The sequence below is a fragment of the Eumetopias jubatus genome, unplaced genomic scaffold, assembly GCF_037043125.1.
Source record: "Eumetopias jubatus isolate StellerSeaLion01/CBP00866 unplaced genomic scaffold, mEumJub1_p1.0 scaffold_4, whole genome shotgun sequence".
Lineage (NCBI taxonomy): Eukaryota > Metazoa > Chordata > Mammalia > Carnivora > Otariidae > Eumetopias > Eumetopias jubatus.
In genome coordinates this window covers 70,865,250-70,881,222 of record NW_028274810.1, presented here as the reverse complement: position 1 = coordinate 70,881,222, position 15,973 = coordinate 70,865,250, and the positions used below count along the sequence as shown (strand labels likewise).

General features: G+C 55.5%; 1 protein-coding gene across 2 annotated transcripts in view; it reads left to right on the top strand.

Annotated features, from left to right (window-relative positions):
- Window positions 1-14,224, top strand: part of MAST2 (microtubule associated serine/threonine kinase 2) — a 223,145-nt gene extending 208,921 nt beyond the window's left edge. The window contains exons 11-29 of one of the 2 annotated variants that reach the window (XM_028123396.1): window positions 403-504; window positions 1,528-1,660; window positions 2,471-2,532; window positions 2,792-2,877; window positions 3,339-3,547; window positions 4,593-4,731; window positions 6,762-6,894; window positions 7,677-7,842; window positions 8,281-8,382; window positions 8,626-8,748; window positions 8,927-9,036; window positions 9,364-9,518; window positions 9,770-10,038; window positions 10,147-10,344; window positions 10,963-11,186; window positions 11,365-11,487; window positions 11,909-12,045; window positions 12,163-12,353; window positions 12,661-14,224. In XM_028123396.1, coding sequence (XP_027979197.1) covers window positions 403-504; window positions 1,528-1,660; window positions 2,471-2,532; window positions 2,792-2,877; window positions 3,339-3,547; window positions 4,593-4,731; window positions 6,762-6,894; window positions 7,677-7,842; window positions 8,281-8,382; window positions 8,626-8,748; window positions 8,927-9,036; window positions 9,364-9,518; window positions 9,770-10,038; window positions 10,147-10,344; window positions 10,963-11,186; window positions 11,365-11,487; window positions 11,909-12,045; window positions 12,163-12,353; window positions 12,661-14,168 — 4,170 coding nt within the window. In that variant the 3' untranslated portion in view covers window positions 14,169-14,224. Of the gene's footprint in view, window positions 1-402; window positions 505-1,527; window positions 1,661-2,470; window positions 2,533-2,791; window positions 2,878-3,338; window positions 3,548-4,592; window positions 4,732-6,761; window positions 6,895-7,676; window positions 7,843-8,280; window positions 8,383-8,625; window positions 8,749-8,926; window positions 9,037-9,363; window positions 9,519-9,769; window positions 10,039-10,146; window positions 10,345-10,962; window positions 11,187-11,364; window positions 11,488-11,908; window positions 12,046-12,159; window positions 12,354-12,660 lie in introns of both variants that reach the window. The other variant, XM_028123394.1, reaches the window with a different exon arrangement.
- The last annotated feature ends 1,749 nt before the right edge of the window (window positions 14,225-15,973 follow it).

The following is a 15,973-nucleotide window of genomic DNA, read 5'->3' as shown; positions in this document are numbered from 1 at the left end:
TTGCTTGCACTCTTCAGTGCACTGTCCACGCTACAGCCAGAGTAATCTTTCTAAAATACCTGTCGGGTCGCCTCCCTCCTGCTTTGAAGTCTTTCTCTTCCTGACATTCTGCCTGGGTCGGGAAGTGATCAGTGAAAGCTCCCTTGAGAGTTGCCCCTTGAGCTGGGGTCTGGATGGAGGAACAGGGAAAGCCACGTGTCTCTGTGACATTCCCTGGTGTCATGTAGTGTCCTAAAGCTCCCTCTCACCGTGCACTGGCCTTCTCTAACTTCTTCATTTTGCGGAAGTGTCTGTACCACCCAACTGTTGCTCCCCAGAGCCAGCTCTGCCCAGCCCCGTCCTGCGTTAGCCCAACCACGCTGTGCCAGTGGATTGCTTAAGCAACCTTTGTCTTCTCTACAGGCTCATGAGCGCTCACAGAGTTCAGAAGTGGCTTTTGTGATGCAGCTGGTGAAGAAGCTGATGATTGTCATTGCCCGCCCGGCTCGACTGCTGGAATGCCTGGTGAGTGGGCTGGCGGGAAGGTTGGGAGGGGGTGGGGCGCGAAGGGGAGGTGTCCTGCTAACAGCAAAAGTGTGGTAGTCCTCGTTTACATATGACCTGCCAGCAGTGGGGCCCAGACGAGTTCCTGTGGGGAAAATGGCTGCTCCTGAGGGGTATTAGCCTGGTTCCCTCGCACCGAGCAGGCCCCAGGTGAGTGGGGATCCGGTGGTCCGGAGCACGGGCAGGTTCCGTTGGCGGAAGTCACGTCCTTCACTTGGTCGTGCGGCAGCACTTTACTGAGCACCTCCTTTATGGCAGACACTGGGGACACAGAGCCCCTGATCCTAAGGTGCTCCCTCTGTAGTGCGGTCAGTCCCTTCGTGCCTCAGAGAAGAGGCATGGAGACATGGAAGGAACAGTTACGATGCCGCAGGCTGCGCTGCAGCTGAGGGAAGTCCAAGGTGTGACGAGAACAAGTCAGTGCTTCTGCGGGGCTTGATTTCCTCACTGAGGTCATAGAACCCTGGGGGTAGCAGGGTTTAGCCCAGAGTGTGGCACTTAGTGGGTACTCAGTAAATGGAACCCTCAGTCTTCCGTGCTCGGGCCAGACAAGGACTGCCGTGCCGTCCTCACGGCTCTCCAGCCGCTAGCACAGAGGAGGCTCTCGGTAAATATCTGAGGGCAGGTGTGCGTGTGCGCGTGCGTGCGTGCGTGTATGTGTGCATGTGTGTGTGACGGTGCCATCTGGCTGGCAGGAGGCTTTGGACCAGGCCAAGAGGCAGAGCTGTCTTGAAACCAAAAGGTCTGGTTCTTATTGTCGGGAAGACAGCATATGCTTAGGATATCCAATCTGGAGCTGGCCTGGAAGGCGGCTTTGTCCCCATTCTTATGATCCCTGAACCATGATGTTACTGGGTGTTCGGGGGCAAGGGTGTCCAATCACAGAAAAAGCCCTGTTCATCATCCTTGGGGTATGTGCTGTAAAAACCAAAGAGGCCTTCACTTGTAGCCCTCACCACTGACTGCCTCTCTCCCCTGGTGCAGGAGTTTGACCCTGAAGAGTTCTACCACCTGTTAGAAGCAGCCGAGGGCCATGCCAAAGAGGGACAAGGGATTAAATGTGACATTCCCCGCTACATCGTTAGTCAACTGGGCCTCACACGGGATCCCCTAGAGGGTGAGCATGCTGCCTGGTGGCTGCAAACACGCCCCACAGCCAACAAGCTCTAACCGCAGGGAAGCCACTCGAAGAGGCTTATATTGGACATGGACACGACGCAGCGTCAGGGGCCTCAGGGCTGCCAGAGAAACCCCGTCTTCTCTGTCATAATGCAGCCCCTCCTTCAGATTTGTTCACACCTGCCTGGTATAACCCAACCCAGATTGCCATGAGCCCAGCTGGGTTGGATTTAACCTAATGTCAAAAGAGGTCAACAACAAAGGACCACAATTGCATTTTCAAAAATGGTCACCACCTCTGCATACTTACCTCCCCTTCTGCCACCTTACCAGCCCTCCTGTGACTTGGGTGTGGTCCCAACCCCAGGCTTCAACAGATCTCTCCGTTCTTCAGGGCTTCACACGGCGCCCCTGCAGGAACCCTGGGCTTCTAAGTCCCTGGTCTCTATTTGTCCACCGTCCCTGCTTCCCGACCCCACCGGTAAAGCGGGATAAGGACCAATAGCCCAACCTTGGGCCCTGTTTTCCAGGAATTGTCCTAAATTTGAGGGAAGCTTTTTAAAATTTGCCAGGCCTTTTGAATGGCACTGGGCTTCTATAAATAGGAGTGGCAGTATTATTTGGCAAACAAGTCCGAAAGCTGTGACTGCTCTGAGGATGGAGCCACAGGACCGGATTTGCACCCCAGACTGATGCAGGAAATACGAATGCCTACCTTGCATGTACCTTTCATGTGCTTTGAGTGGACTGTTGAGATGCCTGACATTGCTGCGCACACCTTTCTCTTGTGCCCTTGCTTTGTTTCTAGAAATGGCCCAGTTGAGCAGCTATGACAGTCCTGACACTCCAGAGACAGATGATTCAGTGGAGGTAAAGACCTGGAGCTGCTGCCCCAATCCCAGAGGCTGGGCCCTATGAAGCAAATGTCTTTGAGAGGACATCTGAGGGCGGAATGGAGGAGTGGGCGGTTGCAACTACTATCTCCGAAGTCACTCAGCTCCTGCATCAGGAAGAATGGTTGGGGGCTGCAGGAGGACTAAGAGCTGAGCTGATGCTGGGGCTCCAGCTTCCCCAAGCATGTGGACTCTAAGATACATGCTTGCCTCCCGCCTTTGTTCTTGTCTTCTAGGGCCGTGGGGCATCTCTGACATCTAAAAAGACACCCTCTGAGGAGGACTTCGAAACTATTAAGCTCATCAGCAATGGCGCCTATGGGTAAAGGCAGGGATGAGGGTGTGGCCAGGACTGGAGCTAAGTCAGCCCTTACGCTCTTCCTTCTAGAAGCGTATGATACCCAATCCTCTGGGCAGCAGATGCCTCAGGATAGACCCTCTCCCTCCCAAGGCCTCCTGGAGAGATGGGAGTTGTTTCCTCTGACATCTGAGCATTGTTCCTTTCCCAGACAAGGTCCCCACTCCTCTTGGTAGTACTCCTCCTCTCGCTGAACTCTGGGGAAGGGTTGAACTGTGTCCTCAGGACTTGGTGTATTGGGAAATTGAAGAGTTCTGTGGGCAGGAGGCCCAGATCTTTCTCATTGATAAGCTCACCCCTGCTCCTTTGGTCTGTGCGTTTGTAAGGTGGGATAGGAGGCAGTTTGGACACCCCAGCTCTGGGTGGTGGGGAGCACAGCCCAGGTGCTGAGGGCCCATGGGAGATGGGATGGGCTGTGTTTCCAGGGCTGTATTCCTGGTGCGGCATAAGTCCACCCGGCAGCGCTTTGCCATGAAGAAGGTCAACAAGCAGAACTTGATCCTTCGGAACCAGATCCAGCAGGCCTTCGTGGAGCGTGACATATTGACTTTTGCCGAGAACCCCTTTGTGGTCAGCATGTTCTGCTCCTTTGAGACCAAGCGCCACCTGTGCATGGTGATGGAGTATGTTGAAGGTACTGGGGGCGGGGGGAGGTGGCCTGGCATGGAGGCCAAGGCACAGTGTGAGGCTTAGCCCTGAGCTGGGACCAACAGCTTTGTATAGGGGTGACATTTCAGGGCCCAGCTTCCCAATCTCTCTTTGGCATTGGTTTTTTGCCTTAGGATCTCAGAGACCATTTGGCCACAGTGGGCACAAGGCTCCCTGCCCCTCACAGGGAGAGGCTTCTGGAGTAGTAGCTGCCATGAGGCCACCCATATCAGGTGCAAAGAGAGGCATTCTGGGACAAGATGTATCAGACCAACAGCTGTAGAATCCTGCGCCCCAAAGCCTGGATGGTCTCTACTGCTGGTGCCAGGCAGGACCAGAGGAGGTAGCAGAGCCACACAAGCCCCGGGTTGCATGCTGGGAGGACTGCATCTGGACCCTCAGGAAAAAAAGGAATGTCATTGCCCTGAGTGATGGCTTGTGAAGGGGACACCCCTTGAGACCACACAAAATGCTCTGGGGATGGAGTCGAAGAGCATCTTGGGGCCCCCCTGGGGAGAGACGGCAGCTTTCCCAGTGACCTTCACTCTTCCCTTCGCACTGCTGGGTACAGCTTCCAAAGATACAAATATCTTTAAGACCTAAGTCTTGAAGTTGAAACTGAACAAAACTCTCCTTTTCATCCAGAGAGTACGTGCTGGGAGTTTACAATGTTGCCTTATTCAAAAACCAAAGGATAGCCAACAGGAAGGACATAAGTGGACAAATGCTGGAGTCTCAGGCCGATGGACTCCCACCCCGAAATAACTTCGCGCTACCCCTGCCAGTCCCCTCACAGGCATGGAGGCCCGGGTTCCTACCCTCTCTGGCCTGAACAATGGCCTTGACAGCCATTGGCAGATTCGCTTCCGCCTGCACCTCTCCACTCTGTGTGCCCCCCGTACCACAGCGGGAGGGCCAGAATCCTGGCCTCTAGCACCAGGGGTTTCCCCGAGGCTTCAGAGATGTAAGCCTGAGACCGTCCTGATGAGGGAACTGGGTCCTTCCTTCATGGTGTCCTGGGCTTGTTACAGGAGGAGACTGTGCCACTCTGCTGAAGAACATCGGGGCCCTGCCCGTGGACATGGTGCGTCTGTACTTTGCGGAGACCGTGCTGGCCCTGGAGTACTTGCACAACTACGGCATTGTGCACCGTGACCTCAAGCCTGACAAGTACGCCCACTCTCCGGGGTCCCGGCCCAAAGTCTCCCTCTTGGGTCTCTAAATAAGTTGAGGCAGACACAGTGTGTTTGAATCTATCCCAGAATGGCTGCTAGAAAACAGTGCTCATGTGGGTGTCTGTCTAGGCCTAGAACTCTAGCCCCTGACCACCCCAGATGCAAAGCCCGTTGCCAGTGAGTCTGGCCGGGGCTTTGTAAGGCCTCAGTGACATGGAAGAGCCACTGAGGAGCTCAGCTAAAGAAACCAAGCTGGAGAGCGTCAGCACCATCTAGTAGAGGCTGAACAGGGGTTCTCACATTTACTGACGTCCCTGGGCCAAGCACTATAATCTGGGCTGTAAGATAGTCCCTAACCTATAGAACTTCAGTGTGGGACACAGAACTACCTGCGGATAGGCTACTTCTCAGAAGGCATTAGTCAGATGGGGAAGGTGGAAGGAGCTTTCTAAAGCCAGGAGGCAGGATTTGCAAAAGGCACGCAGGTATGAGAGCAGGGGACCCTGGAACTACAAATAGTACATTATGCGGAGACTGGGATCGTTAATTGGTCAGAGTAATAAGAGATAAGGCTGGACAGATAGGCAGGGAGCAGATATCCAGGGGTCTTTTTGTTAGGTTTGGATTTTATTTTAAAGGATCCTAGTGAGTCATCAAAGGGCCTGTTAGCCAGAGGTATGATAGGATGACACGCTCAGGTTTTGGTTTAGGTTTAGAAAGATCACTCTGCCAGTGGAAAGATTGGTGAGGCTGTTGCAGGAGACTGGGCCAAATCAGCCATGCCTACAGGATGCAGAAGAGAGGGGAGACCGTTAGGAAGTAGAAAGGAAACCTAAAGGTGGGGGAGGGGTGCGTGGGAGAGAAAAAGAGAGCAGAGTCTGGGCTATCTTCCAGATTTCCAGCTCAAGACTAGTGCATGGGGATAAGCCTCTGTCATGGAAAGTGGCTTTGACACTAGACAGACCAGAGTTCAAATGACCACTAGTTAACTCTGCGAGCTTGGGTCTGTTAATTAAAGCTCTGAGCCTCTTGTCCCCCCCCCTTTTTTAAAGACTTTCTATATTTATTTGACAGAGAGAGACACAGCAAGAGAGGGGACACAAGCAGGGGGAGTGGGAGAGGGAGAAGCAGGCTTCCCACCAAGCAGGGAGCCTGATGCGGGGCTCGATCCCAGGACCCCGGGACCATGACCTGAGCTGAAGGCAGACGCTTAACGACTGAGCCACCCAAGCGCCCCTGTTCCTCCCCTTTAAAATGGGGATAATAATACCTACTTTTTGTGTTAGTTACTCTGTTGTAAGACCTTTCAGGAGCCAGAGTATCTTTATAAATAATCAAGTACTTCTCAGAGAGCTCAGAGGTAACAAATCATTTTCTGAGAAGAGTACCAGGTAGGAGGTGTGACTCTGCTTTGGACAGGTTGAGTTCACGGTGCCTGGAAGACATCTGGGCAGTTAGTAGGCATGGAGTTCATAAAGGAAGTCAGATGCTGATTTGGAAATCAGAATAAAGGGGTGGCAGGGTGAAGCCTTTGTCATGAAATGAAATGACTCAGTCAGGGTATGTGACAGGCGAAGAAGGAGACCACTTCCTGTGAGATCTTATCTCTGGTTTCTCCCAACAGCCCTCCTTTAAAACCAGCTGTGGGCATGACACAAGATTATGTGCCCCTTTCCCCTCTCCCTGAGCCTGGGTATTGTGAGCCACCCAGGTGAGGAGAGCCTCCGGATGAGGCTGATTGCTGCTGGTACCTTCCCGCAGCAGAGAATACGGTTGAGGGCAGTAAACGGTAATGAGTTGGGGGAATGGGCAAGAGGCAGGTGAGTTGCTTGTGCAGAATGCACGACTCACAAAGCCAGAGATACCTTTTCTTTCACAGCTGCTTGGCTCCCGGCTGAAGCTACCCTGCTTAAGTCCCACAGGAACCCTATAAAAGCCTGAGTGGGAAAATTTGGCATGTACTAAAATCAGCACTCTTGGAAAACCAGGAAATAACCCCATACTTCTGTGTCTCTGACTTCCCAGCCTCCTGATTACATCCATGGGGCACATCAAGCTTACTGACTTTGGCCTTTCTAAAATTGGCCTCATGAGCCTGACAACAAACTTGTACGAGGGCCACATTGAAAAGGATGCCCGGGAGTTCCTGGACAAGCAGGTAAGGAAGAATGGTTGAGACCTTGGGTGTTGAGGTCCAGACTTTAGAATATGTGGTGAGGGGCCACATTCTTAACCCTGTAGCTACATGTTGAGACTGGGATTTCCTATCTTTTCTGCCTTTTGGTTCCAGGGAGGCATTGAGGTAAGGGAGCATATTTGGGGAAAATGGGGTGGGGCTCAAGAATCATAATGGATATAAAATCCAAAATCATTTTCTTCCTTGGGGTTTGGAGAAAATAGGTCATATAACCATTGTTACTCTCCGAGACTAACGTGAGATTAGTCCTGAGCCTCCTAGCCTCAGTCAAGGGCAAGGCTCTTCTGGAGTCTGTTGTTCTTGGAACACAGCTCCAAGTTTCCACTGGGCTGTGGCCCAGCTTCCTGAGAGTAGCCTCTAGATGTTCCCTGATTTGACAGTTCAGATGGTAACTGTTTGCAAGTCCCTGTAAGTAGTCATGTGACTGTAGGGGCTGTCCTTTGAGAGACTGGAGGGCAGAGGCCAATTTGGGGAACTAGATGCCATAAAGAGGTGTGGAGCGCTCGGGGTGGTTGTTCCAGGCTAGAATTATATGTTTTGGTTAATTGGGAAGTACATAAACTCCCCCCACCACCAGTTCCAAGTCTGATACCTTGGGTTTCTGTTGATCTTGCTCTTTAACCAAAGTAAGCTGAGTCTTCATTCAGAGATTTCTCCAGAGGTGGGACCATCCCCACCCCTTCAGCCATGATGCCAGTGAGCTGCCTCAGGAAGCTGAGCTAGCCTGGCTTCTGTGTGCCCAGGTATGCGGGACCCCGGAGTACATCGCGCCTGAGGTGATCCTGCGTCAGGGCTATGGGAAGCCAGTGGACTGGTGGGCCATGGGCGTAATCCTGTATGAGTTCCTGGTGGGTTGCGTCCCTTTCTTTGGAGATACTCCGGAGGAACTCTTTGGGCAAGTGATCAGTGGTAGGTACCATCACCCAGGCACACTGGGGAGACAGAGTTTGGATCCACAAATATGATTTATGCATGCACCTGTGAGGCTTATGTTGTGAATTCGTGTGTGTGTGTGTGTGTGTGTGCGTGCGCGCGCGCGTGCGCATGTACTATCACCCGGCGCTTGTTCTGTTTGTGGTCATGTCTCCCCCATATGGGCATGAGTGTGCCTGTGGTGTGTTTGCGAGCGTGCCAGTGTCTGAAGTGTAGAATCAGGCTGAGCTAGGGCTTCAGGACAGGGGAGTCCTGGGTCACAGGATGGGCCATGGGCGGGCGGGTGTGTGGGCTCTCTATGCCTCCCTCCCCATGTCTTATCCTACAACCTTCCCCTTTATATCCCCACTCTGCCTGCAGCCTCTGAGACCCTCTTCTAACGTACTCCTTCCCTCTTTCCTCCCAACTCTTCAGATGAGATTGTGTGGCCTGAGGGGGATGATGCTCTGCCGCCAGATGCCCAGGACCTCACCTCTAAACTGCTCCATCAGAACCCTCTGGAGAGACTGGGTACAGGTAGGACCGGCCCCACTGACCTTTCTCACAACTTGGAGGAGGGAGATTGAATCTGTGCATCCGGGAGGCTCGGCTTTAGGTGTGGGCAGTGCGTCTGGTCCTGAGACTGCCCTGCTCCTCTGAGCGCAGGAAGAGAGGTGCTGGAGCTGAGGCCTTCAGAACTGGCCTCTTGAGGTCTGGCTTCTCACTGGACCGGCTGGTCTGGACTCCACATAGCTCGTCCCGCGCCCTTCCTGTCCACAGGCAGTGCCTCTGAGGTGAAGCAGCATTCATTCTTTACTGGCCTGGACTGGACAGGACTTCTTCGCCAGAAGGCTGAATTTATTCCTCAGCTGGAGTCAGAGGATGATACCAGCTACTTTGACAGTAAGGCCACTGATGGGACAGGGAGGAGCGGGGATCCTCTCTGTTTGCCCAGAAACACCTGTGCACCCTGAACTTGGCATCAGGAGTAACTTCTCCAGGCCCCCTGAGGTCTGCTGAGGGTCAAAAGGAGGCACCACCAGGGGCCTCTGAGGGGACCCGTCCTGTGTGTCCGATGCAGCCCGCTCAGAGCGCTACCACCATGTGGACTCAGAGGATGAGGAAGAAGTGAGTGAGGATGGCTGCCTGGAGATCCGCCAGTTCTCTTCATGCTCTCCGAGGTTCAGCAAGGTACGACAGCACAGGCCCAGGCTGGGCAGAACAGGAGGACTGGGAGAAGAGGGCCTGTCAAGGGCCATGGCTGGGGGGCAGGTGGGGGGAGCAGGTGATGGGGCTGCCCCTAGGAAAAGAGGAAGAAAGGGCTGGGCCTGCCTATGACAGAGACTGCAAGAAGCACTCCAGGCCCCCACAGTGGAAGAGCTGCTTGCTCGAAGATTCACCCGGTATGGAGGAGGGAAGGGCAGAACTGGTTCCAATTCCCGGGTGTCAGGTGCCAAGGTTAGTTTTGGGAGGTGAGGCTGTTGGGGCCTGTCCCGAGCACAGCCTCTGTGCCCACAGGTGTACAGTAGCATGGAGCGGCTCTCGCTGCTCGAGGAGCGCCGGGCACCGCCCCCCACCAAGCGCAGCCTGAGCGAGGAGAAGGACGACCGCTCTGACGGCCTGGCGGGGCTGAAGGGCCGAGACCGGAGCTGGGTGGTTGGCTCCCCTGAGATGTGAGCACCCAGAACTCCCCTAGGGGGGGCAGCACAGCCATCCGTCAGGTGGCTGTGGGTCATGGGCAAGATCCAGGTGCGGGGCGGAGCGCTGGTGGCAGTGAAGGGGGGTGGGCCGCACAAGCACAGCTTCCAGAGGAGTGTCTGAGGGAAGAAGTTCTGTGACTTATAACCCTTGTGAGCCCCTACGGAAGCCTGGGCTGGAGGAGGGAGACCGCCTGCCTGTCTCACCTGGGCCTGGTGTCTCATAGATTGCGGAAGCGGCTGTCGGTGTCCGAGTCATCCCACACGGAGAGCGACTCGAGCCCTCCGCTGACAGTGCGACGCCGCTGCTCAGGCCTCCTGGATGCTCCCCGCTTCCCTGAGGGCCCTGACGAGGCCAGCAGCACCCCGAGGAGACAGCAGCAGGAGGGTACATGGCCTCTGATGGCCCCTTCTGGAGAAGGGCTATCTGGGCCAGTGGAGCGGCGGCTGAAGCTAGACGAGGAGCCCCTTGGCCAGAGCTGCGGTCCCAGCCCAGGTGTGGCCCAGCAGGTGGCCAGAGGGCCTGCCGTGGAGGCTCCTGCAGGCAGGCAGGGTGGGGAGGCTCGGCGGCATTGCAGGTTTCATTGCTCACTTGGGCCCACAGCGGTGGAGACTCGAGGAGGCCGTGGGACCCCACAGCTGACCGAGGGAGCAACAGCCAAGGCCATCAGTGACCTGGCGGTACGCAGGGCCCGCCACCGGCTGCTCTCCGGGGACTCAGTGGAAAAGCGCACCACTCGCCCCATCAGCAAAGTGATCAAGTCTGCCTCGGCCACAACCCTTTCCCTCCTCATTCCTGCAGGTAGGGCCCCCGGGGAACTAGGATAAAACTCGCAGGAAGGGCCTTGGAGTCTCTGTGGGTGTCTGGGGCAGGGGTCTGCACGTGGCAGATATGTCTGTGCATTGTGGATCGAGGAGCGGGTACCCGAGAGGCTGTGTGTCCCGGCTGCCCCCTTGTTATGAGATGAGAGGTCTGTAAAGGTGTGCAGTGGTGTCGGGTTGCCTGTGCACATGCCATAGGGCAGGATGGCACCGTGTGACGAGTGCCAGCTCTGAGGCAGAGAGCTTACATTCAAATCCTGGTTCCATCACCAAATGGCTCCAGACCTTGACAAAGTTGCTTAACCTCTCTGAGTCTCAAATTCCTCATCAAAAAACTAGTGGTAGCTCGTAGGGCAATTGCGATGTTTGACTACGTACAGGGGTACAAGGACGCCCTCAGGGCTAGCTGCCTTTGCCTCCTGGGGAGGGTCTGGGCACATGAGCTTGGCTGCTCCAAGTCTGTGGGGAAGACGCCCCTGGGCCTAGGCTCTGCCTGTGGCTACAGCTGCCTGGGATCAGCAGCCTAGATGGGGCTGGGCTGGGAGCATGGCCCGCCCGGGGTCCTCTGACCTGCTCAGTCCTGTCTTTCCTTCTCCAGAACACACCTGCTCTCCATTGGCCAGCCCCATGTCCCCACATTCCCAGTCATCCAACCCATCATCCAGGGATTCTTCTCCAAGCAGGGACTTCCTGCCAGCTCTCAGCAGCTCAAGGCCCCCCATCATTATCCACCGAGCTGGCAAAAAGTATGGCTTCACCCTGCGGGCCATCCGTGTCTACATGGGTGACTTGGACGTCTACACTGTGCACCACATGGTGTGGGTATGTTTGTCTCCCAGTTTCATCACTCCTCCGCCTTCCCCTCACAAGGCCTGTCTGTCCCTGCTTCTGTGCCTGCCCACACTATCCTCAGGGGCCCAAGGGGGTAGGTCCCAGCAGCGCCAGGCCCCACACTTCACGCTCAGGCTCCAGGCTGAGGACTGTTATCTCCCTGGGGCAGCACGTGGAGGATGGAGGTCCAGCCAGTGAGGCGGGGCTTCGTCAGGGGGACCTCATCACTCATGTCAACGGGGAGCCTGTGCATGGGCTGGTGCACACAGAAGTGGTGGAGCTGATTCTGAAGGTTAGTGCTGGGTATGCTGCCTCTCTGGTGCCCAAAGGACCCCCGCCTTGTGAGTCTGTGACTGGCCATAGGGGAGTGGGAGAGTTGGGCACACGTGGCACTGAGGACGGGAGGCACCCAAAGCAATGGGTTTTCACTGGAAAGCAACGTCTTCACTGACCAAGGCCCAGGGATCCTTCTGAGCCATGGACAGGACTGCAGAACAAGACAGATGAGCCTCTTCTCTACCTTCTCAACCCCAAACTGCCCAGGCTCCAGTTGGAGCCATTTCCTAATCTGCGAAGAGGGAAGGAAGGCCTGTGGTTCAGACTTGTTAATGCAGGGGCAAAAGCTAGAGCTGTGGTGTCACCGTGCCCGAGGGTAAGGGCGGGAGCAAGAATATGTTCACTACCTTAGCTTGGGTTCACGCTCTGTTCCCCAGAGCGGAAACAAGGTGTCTATTTCAACAACGCCCTTGGAGAACACATCCATTAAAGTGGGGCCAGCTCGGAAGGGCAGCTACAAGGCCAAGATGGCCCGAAGGAGTAAGCGGAGCCGGGGCAAAGATGGGCAAGAAAGGTGAGCTAGACCGAGCCACCTGGGTGGCTAGCGTGTGCTGGGGGCCCTGGCCACTGGGCCCAGTATATGCTGTGCCCTGTGCCCCAACTCAGCCCATGACCCTTGTTTCTACAGCAGAAAAAGGAGCTCCCTGTTCCGGAAGATCACCAAGCAGGCATCCCTGCTCCACACCAGCCGCAGCCTTTCCTCCCTTAACCGATCCTTATCATCAGGGGAGAGCGGGCCAGGCTCTCCCACACACAGCCACAGCCTTTCCCCCCGATCTCCCACTCAGGGCTACCGGGTGACCCCCGATGCTGTGCATTCAGGTATGAAGTGCTCCCTGCAGATCTCAGAGACAGCCCCTGGGAGGTGGGAAAGAGCCTGGGCCCTCTGTGCTTCTCTGTGACCCCACTCTGAAACTCATTCACCCTACCTCCTGAAAGACCCATCAGTCTTAGGGAGGAGGGGATGGGGGTGGAAATGACCTTATTTCTGTAGCTTGGGCTCTGGATCACTGGCTGGGGTCACCTTGATCCTGGGACATTCCAGGGCTAGCCCTGTCTTGCCCCTCAGTCACTTCTATCAGCTAACATTGCTCTGCCTTTGTCTGTGTGTCTGTCTGTGTGTGCAAAGTGGGAGGGACTTCGTCACAGAGCAGCTCCCCCAGCTCCAGCGTGCCCAGTTCTCCAGCCGGCTCTGGGCACGCACGGCCCAGCTCCCTGCACGGCCTGGCACCCAAGCTCCAGCGCCAGTACCGCTCTCCGCGGCGCAAGTCGGCCGGCAGCATCCCACTGTCACCCCTGGCCCACACCCCTTCCCCACCGCCAGCAGCTTCACCCCAGCGCTCCCCATCACCCCTGTCTGGCCATGGAGCCCAGGCCTTGCCTGCCAAGCTTCACTTGTCGCCTCCTCTGAGCAGGCAGCTCTCACGGCCCAAGAGTGCGGAGCCGCCCCGCTCACCACTGCTAAAGAGAGTACAGTCGGCTGAGAAACTGGCAGCTGCACTTGCTGCTTCAGAGAAGAAGCTAGCCACTGCTCGAAAGCATAGCCTTGACCTGCCCCACCCTGAGCTAAAGAAGGAACTGCCGCCCAGGGAAGTCAGCCCTCTAGAGGTGGTCGGGACCAGAAGTGTGCTGTCTGGGAAGGGGGTGCTGCAGCCTTCTCCCCCACGGGCCCTCGGCACCCTCCGACAGGACCGGGCTGAACGGCGAGAGTCACTGCAGAAGCAGGAAGCCATCCGTGAGGTTGACTCCTCCGAGGATGACGCCGAGGAGGGGCCCGAGAACAGCCAAGGCGTACAGGAGCCCAGCTTGGCACTGCGCCCGGCACTGGGCCAGGTGCCCCCCCCCACAGGAGCAGGAGTGGGTGAGGAAGAGGATGCCTTCTTGTCCAGGGGCCCCGGGAGTCAGGGCCCAGTGGTCCCAGGCCTACTGACAGAGGTTACACTGAAGCCTTCCAGAGTGGAAGGCCCTAGTGTCCCCCAGAGGAAGCTTGGGATCCCACAAGCCTTTGAGGAGGCTGCCAGCTCCTCATCAGCGGCCCCCAGCCCACGTAAGGCTGGCCACACAGACCCCATCCCTCCTGAAGGCTGCTGGAAGGCCCAGCCCTTCCACACCCAGGCACTAACGGCACTTTGTCCCAGCTCTTCAGGACTTATCCCCGCCCGTCGCTCTGCTGCCTCCTCCACCTCCGGAGAGCCAGGCCCATGGTCTTGGAAATTTCTTATCGAGGGTGCAGACAGGGCACCCCCAAGCAGAAAGGCAGCAATGGAAGGTGGGATGGCCAGCTCCCAGGATTTGGAAACCATAACTCCAGCCCACCCTGAGAACCAGTCTCCCAGACAGGAGGGGAAGTCCTGGCCACCTGGTGCTCCTGGGCTGGTCCATCCACCTCGTGAGTTTCCCCACCAGAGCTGGCTGTGGGAGCCCGCGGGTGCACAGAGAGAGAAAGAGGAGCCAGCCCTGGGCATCACCGAAGTGCCTGATGCCTCAGGTGACAGGAGGCCGGACGTTCCATGCAGAAGCTGCCCGCTCACCCAGGAGCCTGGGCCCAGCCTACTTCGGAGGGGCCGAGAGTCAGGGGGCCCTCAAAAGCATCAGGACTTGGCATTGGTACCTGATGAGCTTTTAAAGCAAACATAGCCACTGTTTGCTATTTCTTGCACTCAGACCTGTGTAATACATGCTCTTGGAAACCATCTTTGTCTTTTGCTTCTTTCTTTCAGTCAACACAAATGTAACTCAAGGTCTATGTTGCCGCTGGGAATATAGTGGTGAATAACACTTTCCACTGTCAGGGGAGGGTTGCCTAGCCCAACTTGGCTTCCCAGAGACTATGACATCTGAGCTCAAACCTGAAGAACAGATGGTAGGTAGTAGTTTGCTGGGTTAGAAGAGTGGGGATTAGTCCGAGTATCCAGGCAAAGAGTACAGCACTTACCACATACCTGGTATATTCAAGGAACTGAAACCAAAGTGGAAATGGGTCTAGTGAGTTAGGCAAGGGCCATATTTAATGATACTTCCAGTTTAGACTTTGTGTCGGTGATGGGGAACCATGGAAGACCACGTAGCAACTAATATCTCTGCTTTATAGAGGAGGGAAACTCAGGTTTTCAGATAGTAACATAGCTTGGGCAGAACGAGCCATTAGAACCTAGGTCTCTCTTGACTCCAGAAACCACCTTTATCTTCTTAGTTGGAGTGCTTCATAGCCAGAAAATGAGTAAAAAAGATGGAAGGAGGTGAAGAGTTAAACTTGGAATATATTTGAGGTACTTGATGGACATCCAGAAGGTAACTGGATGCATGGGCCTGGAACTCAATAGGAAAATCTAGACTGAAGACAGAAATTTGAGAGCCATCAATGTATCAATAGTGGTACACTGAGGAACACTAGCATTTAAGTCAAAGAAAGACTTAGAAGCATCTAGAAAAGAGTCCTAAAATCCAAGAGAGGGAAGAGTTTTGAAATGGATGGGGAAGTTGTTAAAATGTTGAAGGCCCACTTAAGATGAAAATACAGAATTGCCTTAATGTTTGTAGCCATTGAACCCTTCCTGGGCTTTTGTCAGGCAGGCCTTACCACTGGAGGTGGACATGGCTGAGGCAGACACCTCAGCATCGGCAGGTGGGTGAGTGGGTGGTGTGGGAGTGGGGAGGACATCCATGGGGCCGCTGTGCTGGAGGAGTCAGGAGACGGCCGCACGGGGGCAGGAGTAGGGCTGTGGTGGAGTACCTCCGTGGTGATGCAGGACTTTTCAAACTGTGGTGTTGCACTAACTGTCCCATAATCTAATGCTTAGGTTTGAAAGAGAGGCATCCAGAGGCCTGGAGACGGGGTGCGGGGGATGCCTCAGGGCCACTGGCTGGGGGCCTCCTGCACCCCGCAGCCTCTGTAACCTTGCATGGAGACGGCTGTGGCCGCCAGAGGGCGTGCCCGGCCCATGGTGCCAGAATCTACAGGTAGATGTCTGGCCGCTTAGCCTTCATTCAGTCCCTTCTTGAACTCACCTCTTCCTTCAGTTGTTCACTGGCAGCAGAGCTTCAGCCAGCCTGTACTGGATGCTAGGAACACAGGTAACTGGTTGCCTTGGGGGAGCCTCCCACGTTTATCAGGATCTGGTTAGAAGCACCAGAGCAAAGGTGAAGGAGGTGGGGTAGGCACATCTTGCAACAGTTCCTGTGAGAAAGGAACTGCCCCTTTAGGGGGTTGGAAATGGGGGGTGGGGAGGTGGGGTAAGGAGGAGGCACAGAGATGCTAAGCCTCCTGTAATCCATAGGGCAGCTGCCCCAAGTGCCAGTGGTGCTTCCTTTGAGAAACACGGCCAGATTAGCCTGAGGGGAGTGAGGGGTTTCTGAAAGATAACTGCAGGGAAGTGGTATAATCACATTTATGTTTTAGGAAAACGCTGGCTGCAGTGTAAGGAGGCTCTAGTGGAATACTC